At 43.8% G+C, this 8,710-nt stretch overlaps 1 protein-coding gene across 4 annotated transcripts in view; it reads left to right on the top strand.

The window, feature by feature from the left end:
* The first annotated feature begins 290 nt into the window (after nucleotides 1–290).
* BTBD10 (BTB domain containing 10) overlaps nucleotides 291–8,710 on the top strand; it is a 28,693-nt gene continuing 20,273 nt past the window's right edge. The window contains exons 1-3 of one of the 4 annotated variants that reach the window (XM_041423316.1): nucleotides 291–523; nucleotides 1,020–1,053; nucleotides 7,357–7,486. In XM_041423316.1, coding sequence (XP_041279250.1) covers nucleotides 7,386–7,486 — 101 coding nt within the window. In that variant the 5' untranslated portion in view covers nucleotides 291–523; nucleotides 1,020–1,053; nucleotides 7,357–7,385. Of the gene's footprint in view, nucleotides 524–1,019; nucleotides 1,054–7,327; nucleotides 7,487–8,710 lie in introns of all 4 variants that reach the window. The other 3 variants (XM_041423314.1, XM_041423319.1, XM_041423318.1) reach the window with 3 other exon arrangements.

Here is an 8,710-nt window from a genome sequence, read left to right as displayed (position 1 = left end):
GGTTCCTCAGAGCGGCCGCCCCCGCTCTCGGCGGAGGGCTGCGCGGGGGATGGATCTTGTTTCTACGTGACTTGTTGCGATTTCGGTTTTGTTAATTCATTTCACTCGCCGCGGTATTTTCCCGCTGGGTTTTTATTCACAGGCCGCAGGTCCCTCGCCCCGTTCCCCGCCCGCGGTCCCTCAGGGAACCCCCGCCCGCTCCCTGGCAACGGCGTCCCGCGCGCACCCCGCCCCGCCCCTCGAGTCTCGCGAGATGCGGGCGCTGCCGCCGCCTCCTCCGCGGCGCGGGGGCGGCTCTCGCGAGAGGTGGCGGCGGTGCCGGGCCTGGCGGAGCGGCGGCGGGAGGCGGCCGCGCCGGAGCCGGTGAGTGCGGGCGGCCGGGTGCGGCCGGCGGCCCTTTGGAACCCTTCACCCGGCACGCCGGGGCTCCCGCCGGCCGGACCGGCGCCGCTTCCCCCGCTGCAGAGCCTTTAGGATCGGAAGGGATCGGCGGAGATCCCGCAGCGCCAGCCCCGCGGAGCAGGTGGGTTGGGGGGTCTCCTGAGGAGGGCTCCGGACGCTCCCCGCCGCCGCCCCGGAGCCCCGCAGACAGCGCTGCCTGCGCCTGCCCCGTGCCGCGGCAGCTCCGTGCCGTGAGCACGCTGGGCACGGCCGGCATTGCTGCTGTTCATCTCTGTTGTTTGTTGGTGGCACCTGCAGTCGCTGTGAGGCCTGTGCAGAGACAGTGGTGTTGTCTGACAGCCGTCGTGCCATTTGTGAGCGGTCATTTACCCTCTCAGACCATTTCATAATGAGTCCAGTGTCTTTACGGGGTTTTTTTCCGTGTTACCGTATTTTATTTGTAGGAAATATCAGCTGTTTATATGATAAATCTGTCAGAGTACAAATACTTGTTGCAGTTGCCTGTCATTAGTTTTTTTCTTTATGTTCACTTTTGTCTGTAGCTACCGTGTCTGCATCTTTTTCCTCTTTATCTCTGCTCCCGTTCAGTGTGTCACTTTAGAACCCTTTTCTTTCAGAATTTGGATCGAGCTCATCGTAGACCTCTCCCAGGTTTGTTCCTCTCACTTGTCTGGCTTCTTTGTCCAAAGGAGTGGTTGAGGCTTGTGTCTTTTTGTTCTTTATTGTTGGCTGCATCTTACAAATTCGAATACATGCTTAAAATCTGGCTTCTCAGTAGCCTTTTGACTGGTGACACTGTTCTCCTTACTTCTGTTTGCCTGTATTCTTCATGGATTACCTTCAGTGATTAATTTAAAGAGTACTTAGCTCTGTTGTTGCTTCAGCTTTGTTGATCCTTTCCCTGGAAGATAGTTTCTTTTCCTCCTAGGTTTGCTAGAGAAACCCAGTGTCTCATAGAAACAATTCAAATTATCAACCTCGCTGTTCAGAGTTCATAACCTGGTGGTGCACACTTGTTATCTTTTTTCTGAGCTGAAGCATGTGTCTCTGCATCATCTGGTGTTGGATACCTGGAATTTCTATAGCTTGAACACAAGTACAGTCAAAAGGAACTGGATTTTTTTTTCCTTTTTTTTTTTTTTAATCCATTGCCCTGTAGTTAGGGAAGACTGTTGCACTGTGTTTGGCAGGTCTGTCAGTGTGTCTTGGACTGAGTCTCTTGCAGAGCATCAGAGATTTTACTTTCTTTTCCTATTAAGGCCCAGATTGCCAAAAGCCTTTGAGTGTTACCCCTGGATTTGTACCATTTCTGTCTCCAGACCTCATCACGCATCCTGCCTGTGCTTGTTGTTGCTCTCTGTGCAGATGGTGCTGTGTGAGGCTGCTCTGGGAAGTGTTTTCAGCACGTTTGTGTGTGTGTGTGTTAATGCCAGGGAACCCGGGGGTTAAGAAAGACAACAAGCTAAAGCAGCTTTCACATCCCACATTAAATTCCTTCTTAAAGCCCACTTTTCCTTTTAGGCACAATTGCATTTAAAAATGGTAAATAGCTGATGTGTGGATGACATTGTGTGTTAAATTAGTAACAGATGTCATCACTGTTGGGTTTTCTGTCACTTTGTTATAAACTGTGTGTTTTTGCAGCTTGTGTGCTTCAGGCTGGGGCTGCTTTGTCCTGTATTCATAGACAAAAATCAGAACCTCATTATGTGCCAGTTCCTTTCAGCACAGCTTTCCTCCAGCAATGTTGCTTATCAGTGAAAGTATGTATCTCTTTAAAATATGTATAACAGCTAATTTAGACTTCATTTCAGCTGTGAAAAACTGTGTGTATGAATTTCCTTGCTCGCCGAGATGTGTTGCCACTGCTGGGTACAGCTGTGGGTACAGACCTTGCCTGTTCCTTCAGGAAATGTGGTTGCTGCTCTGGTGCCCTGCATCTCGTCCCTGGTGCCAGGTGTGGGGGAGCCCTGTGCCTGCCTCTCTCTGTGTGTTGGAGGGCCACCAGGGGTGGGGCCAGTGGCAGTGGCAAGGAGTTGAGCTCTGCTCCTTTTCCTGCACTGAGAGCCACGGTTCTGCTTTTGGAGGGAGAAGCTGCTCCATTCACTGGGCGTTTTACAGGTGGAGCTGGGCAGGTTTCCCACAGAGAGCCCCAGTACAGAGGGGGAGCTGGGAGTCCTCTGCCTCTTGCTTTTGAGGCTTCTGCTGTCACATAGCTGTTCTATCGCCCTGTTCCTTTGGGAATTAAAAACTTAAAGCTTGCAGGTTAGTCCCTAGATATCTGTTGTTTATGCTGCTGTAGATAGGAATACCAACAGCTTCCTGTGGCTGCTCAGGTTTGGTTTTTTTTTCCTTTTTTTCCCCACTTGCTCATTAAGAGGAGCTTCAGTCCTGCCCTGCTGTGTTAATGTTGAGCCTGTATTGCAAAGGATGTCTCTGAGCTGTGCTTTAATCAGTGTCAGTTTGATAACGTTTCAGTGATGATGATTTATAAAGCTATTTTATATGGCTGAATTGTGACTGATGTCTGCACTAGTTTGCAAGAAACTCACTTGACAGGTATGGATTTCCATGGTATGTGGTGTTTGCATTATGAGCATGTGTCCTTTGAACTGTATTTCTTAATTAGGATGTAATGTCACCATGCTTGCATTCCCAGTAAATCTGACTTGGAAGTTCCTTTTTCTTGCTGCTGCTTTTGTGCTTTGATGAGTAGAGGCAGTGAACAGCAGACTGTCACCCCTTACAGAAAGTCTAAATATTTAATCTGAGCCTTGAAGTTTCTTTGTCGCAGCTAATGCCAGGTTTTGTCCTTGCTGGTGACTTGTGTGTTGGAGCTTCCTGATTACCCTGGGTCACCTTTCCAGTGCACTCTGCTGAGAGAGCAGGTTAGAGCAGAGGAACTTCTGAAACCTGTCCTGCTTTTAGAAGTGCTTCTGAGCAAAGCTCAGAGCTGAGTAGATGCCTGAAGTATTACATGTTAGTCATTTGAATGTTGTGCTCAGTACTGACAGCAGGAGCCATCAGATCTTTGTTCTATCTGATGAACTGGTGGCCAGAAGACATTTTGGCTCTCTGCCTCAAAATTGCAGGGTATTGTAATTATCATTTTTAGTAAGACTCCAGATTTTTTCAGCCTACAGGTATGCTCAGCAATTACAGAGTGGCTGGCTGGCTGGAAGTGCATTGGTGTTGGTTTTGATTAGCTTTACTTCTTTGCTGAAAGATTTCCAGAGAGCATTTTCTACCCACTGCTGGCCTGCAGTGCCTTGAAAAATGCAAGTCCTGCATCTCACAGAAGTGCATGTCCACTTCTGTCCAGCACCTGATGTCTGAATCTTCCTTGATCTGCTCAGCAACCTTTGTGCATTCTATTTGGTCATGGCACAGAACTGAATATGCTTTAAGTATTATTAAAAACAATCTATCCAACATTTTTCACAAATTGGTGTATGATACATCCTCTCATGAGCTCCTTAAGTAGTGCTGTAAACGCATTAATTACTGTATTTTGCAATGTCTGGGGTGGCTCTACCACATACACTTTTAACTTGTTGAACCTACTGGGTCCTTACAATTCCCTTGTATTTCAGTAGCCTGCAACTTTCATAAATTAGTGATGATTCTGGCCTCAAGTTGATGTTATCAAATCTGAAGTGTTCTAGCTGTCTGTGCTGAAAGCTTTGAAAATTAAAGTCTGCTTCCTGATTTCCTATTATTCCCTGTGATGATTCTCTGGAGTATTTGCTTTCTGCAGAAGGGTGTGAAATCATTCTTTACACCTGGAGAATTACTAATTAGCTAATCAGAATGTCGACCACTTTGGCCAGTATGTCAGTGTTGCGTGATCTGCTGAGGGTATTTGGATTTGATTCTTTATTTCATGTGCTCCCAGTGCCTTTTCACCTTCACCAGCATTTCAGATGTGGTTCCTTGTTTTCATGGAAGGTTTAAAAATAGTATTTGGGGCCAGGTACTCTTGCAGGGATTTTTTTGTTTTGTTGTTTTTGTTTTTTTCTTGTACACAAGGTCAGAATGTTCCCAAAACATGCTTTGTTTATTGCCTGCCTTGTGAATCCATGCAGAACCCACTCAAAAAACAATCCACAGCTGAAACATTATTTTCTGCTGCAGGAAAAAGTGGGTTTGCAGAAGTGTTTAAAAATTAATCAGGATGACTGGTTGGTTACCTCAGAGTTTATGCAGCATTTTGTAATTGAAAAAATAAACTCTTTTCAACAGAGCAAAACAAAAGAGTTCTTTGTCTTTAGGCTAAAGGTTTGGTAAAACTTAAAATTGAGAAGTACGTTTATTTATAATCTGCACAAAAGCACTGTCAGCAGTGGTCAAGGAGGAAAAATTGGCTGTGTTACAGCAAATTGTTTTTTAGAGTAGTGTTAATTGTTGAGGTCCCGGGAGCGGAGGATGGAGGGAACAGTGTTCATAGTGTGACATGCTTGGAACTAAACAGGAAGTTTCACAAGATGCAACTTCGGACACTTGGGATTGTTTCCCTTCTTTTCATTAGTGTGCCCTGTTTCTGAGTTGGGTGCCAGCCTGGCACTTGCTCAGTGACACTGCTGGGGTTCCCTGTGAGCTGGGACAAGGGAATGCTGTTTTTCACGGGAAGCAGTTCCATTTGTTTGTTTCTGGCCTTCTGTGGCATCTCTTGTTTGTGAGGGCATCAGCGTGGGGCTGCAGGGCAAAGCACATGGAGGAGATGATCCTGCTCTGAACAGGCTTTTCCTGCAGGTGTGTGTGGACCTGCATCTTCCTGTTGAATTTTCATTATAAGAAAGATGGGGAGGAAGCAGAGAGTGTGAGACAATTTAAGGAAGTAGCTTTAAATTGGTCTGTCAGCTGCAGTTCTCATAAAAACAGCTGCTTTTGCACATCTTTGGAGTACAAAAGCTAAATTCAAATATTGGCCTCTATGCAAGGAATCAGAACTGGGTGCTGGGTGCCTCTTTGTCCTAGGCACCTGCTTTGGTGTGTATCTGAGAAGGTGAGGTGTCTATAAAGCTCTCAGATAGTCTTAAAGGGAAAAAAGAGTTTATGGAAAGAAAGAAAAGCTTGCAAAGCAGTGTGTGGAGCTGCTGTGGTGCTTAGGCAAAGGCTGGAGTGGAAGCAGGGCTGGGTGATGGCCCGGCGGGAGCTGCGGTGTCCCTGGGCACTGCTGCTCCTGGCTCTGTGTTCGCGGGCTGCTCTTGCCATGGGCAGCAAGGCTGGAGGGGAGATGCTCAGTCTAATGAACGCAGTTTGTTTCAGCCCAGGATACAAAGTGTCTTTATTCTTGTATGGCTCGTGTGCCTGGTATTGCACCTGGGCTGGGAAGGACTGCTCCTGGCGTTAGAAACCAGCCTTCCTTCCTTCCTTAATAATACTTTTTGTGTTCTGACACAGGTTGTAGGTTTCTCCTTGTTTCTCCTGCTAAATGTGTGCAGATCCTACAACCTTCTCTGTGTAATATCCTCACACACTGACTGTGCTTTGCTAACCTGTCCTTCCAGGTAATACACAATGAAATGCTTATCAGAGGATTTTTTTTGTTTGTTTGTTTGTTTTTTTTTTTTTTTTTTTTTTTTTTTTTTTTTTTTTTTGAGAAATCTGAGTATTTACTGTAATTTTAAATAAAATGTTTTTTCCTTTTCCTGACTCTATATGGACACCTGACTGTAGGAGTCTTCCAATCAAAGTGCATTTAATTATAGAAACTGTAACAGGAAAAAGACCCAGCGCTGTGGTGGAGACTGTATACTTTGTATTAAACCTGTTTGCTTGGGTAAAACCAAACATGAAGTCAAAACTTGGATGCAAGCAACATTTTTAAGAAGCTTGTTCTCTTCTTCCCCTGTAATAAAAACTTTTGGGTCTAAATTTAGCTAGGAAAATCTATATTTGCTAGGAGAGCTATTCCATTTTCCATGACTTAAAGGACAGTTTATTTGAGAAGTAACTTTGTTTTGAAGAGGTCTCAGTTGCTTTGGACCTCACTTCCACATAGGATAAGTTTCATTTAATGTAATACAAGTCTATTAAGGGTGGGGTGAGGTAGAGAGACAATGTTTCTACAATATGTAGCTTAAAACTGTAAAGAAACATTAAATAGACTTCCCATTACTAGGAAGGTTCATCTATGTGTAATTCAGTTTTTTCCAGATGTTGTACAATCATCAGCTGCTCACTTGTGGCTGCTTTATCGTTTCTGTAACCAGGTCGTTCTGAACTATCCAGCTGTTGCCACAAGTGTCACTTAGAGGTGTGATTGAACACCAGTCTGGAGATTGGCTGTCTCTGCTGACAGTCACAGGGTGCTTTGGGCTATGAGAGAATTCTAAAGGGAGTTGAACATAACATCTGACCCCACTCAAGGAAGGGTAGTTATTACATCTATTTTTATTACATTTTTGTGACTTCTCTGCAAAAGTCAGTGAAACTGGACCACATCGAGTGTTTCTAAGGATTGCTGTTAATTCCATTTTGTAGTGAGGACTCAGATATAAATGTTCATTCTGTTTTCCTCTTGGTCAGCCATTCAAATCATAAAACTGTTGGTCTCTGTTCTACACTTGGGATCCTCCTTTGAATTAACTTTTTACATTTGAAAGAAAATCATGATATGTTTGTCTTGTGTTTTATAACCAGTGACTTTTCTGTTTGGACACAGTGAATTTAATTGTTGCAAAATTGAATTTGCCTGCCAGCATTTACAGAACTATATTTTTTATAACAAAATACTCTTTTTAGTGCAGGTATCAGCAAAACGTGTAAAATATTATTGTCATGCAATTTCTGCTTCAGCGTATCCTGTTTTTCTGTAATCTGCATTTAAAAAATCAAAACCTAACAGCACTAAATTCTGCATGTCTGACTTTTTTTTCCTGTGTGGCATTACTTAAAGGTAAACACTGCTCTCTTAATGTAGGTTGTGAGTGCTGCATGTGTGCTTTTCAGAGCAGTAGTGTGAGGAAGCTGGCAGTGGAATGGCAGGACGGCCTCATCCTTATGACAGTAACTCCAGTGATCCAGAGAATTGGGATCGGAAATTGCATAATAGACCTCGTAAACTTTGTAAACATTCAAGGTAGGTGCTGTGTCCCATCTATTGCATCTCAAAAACTACACTCAAAGTCCATCCTAAAGGCTACTGTATCTGGTTGTGGCAAGTCCTGTCATAAACGTTGTAATTCTTCTTCAAAGGAACGCTTCTTAATTATTTTAAAAGGTGTTTTCTGACCTGATTTGTCAGCTTCCCCAATCTGTGCTTAGATTTGTTTTGCCATGGGTTGCATTTTAGTCCTTTAAAAATAACAACAACAACAACAACAACAACAACAACAACAACAACAACAACAACAAAAAAAAAAAAAAAAAAACACAACAAAAAAGGCAAACCTAAATGCCTTGTGTGCATGTCAAAACACCGGTTGAGTGATTAAATATATGAATTTTTTGGGGGTGCTTGCTAGGAGTTACATCCCTAAAAATATGTGCAACTAGTCCATGGTGAGAACTAATAGTTGCTTGCATGCCAGTATCACTCTCTGTAGCACTTTCTTTGTTAAGCTGTGTGTCATATCTTGCTTTTGCCTGCATCCCTCACAGTAAGAATGTTTTTTTTAAATGCTTCTTGATTTGACAAAATGATGAAATTAATTAGTGTTTTTCCAGTGTAGGGTGTTCAAAAATGAACTAAGCAAAGCAGTTAGTCACCTTGCAAATGTATGAGAAGAAACATATTGCTGGAAAGATATTTAAGCATCCAAATAAGTGCGTATCTTTCAAGTACTTTGCCCTTTTAGGAGTGCTAAATATAACTGAAATGTCTCTGTAAATGAGCTAAAATTGTTAGTTATTCAAGCTTTCCTACTGGCAAGATGATAGGGAAAGAGCTGAGGAGCATATTCAATACCAGCAACTCATTTCACGTTTTACTTGTATAGATGCAGATAAATTGGACTCAAGTGTTGTCCAAAGTATTTTCTAGGCAATTAATACTGTGGGTTGTTTTCCTGCCATTAATTCTTGAATGACTGTGAGAAATTCAAGAGGGCAGGACAAAAGAATGCAGCAGTAATTAAAAGGTTCAGGGGGAGACCCACGTAATTAGAGGCCTGTGCTGTGAATAATGGAGTGGTTAGCACAGACCTGAGGAGAGTGGCTGGTGCTGCAGGTCAGGGTAGGTTTGGGGGTGTAGCTTTATACAGCTGATGTTTTTATTCAGGGTAGGTTTGGGGTGTAGCTTTATGCAGCTATGTTTTTATTCAGGTGCTGCTGTCTGGGGGTGGCTTATGCAGCTCCGTTTTTA

This window comes from Onychostruthus taczanowskii, unplaced genomic scaffold (genome assembly GCF_017590055.1).
Source record: "Onychostruthus taczanowskii isolate IOZ18803 unplaced genomic scaffold, ASM1759005v1 scaffold76, whole genome shotgun sequence".
In the NCBI taxonomy this organism is placed as follows: domain Eukaryota; kingdom Metazoa; phylum Chordata; class Aves; order Passeriformes; family Passeridae; genus Onychostruthus; species Onychostruthus taczanowskii.
The sequence above is the reverse complement of the archived record's forward strand: the minus strand, read 5'-3'. Positions and strand labels throughout refer to the sequence as shown.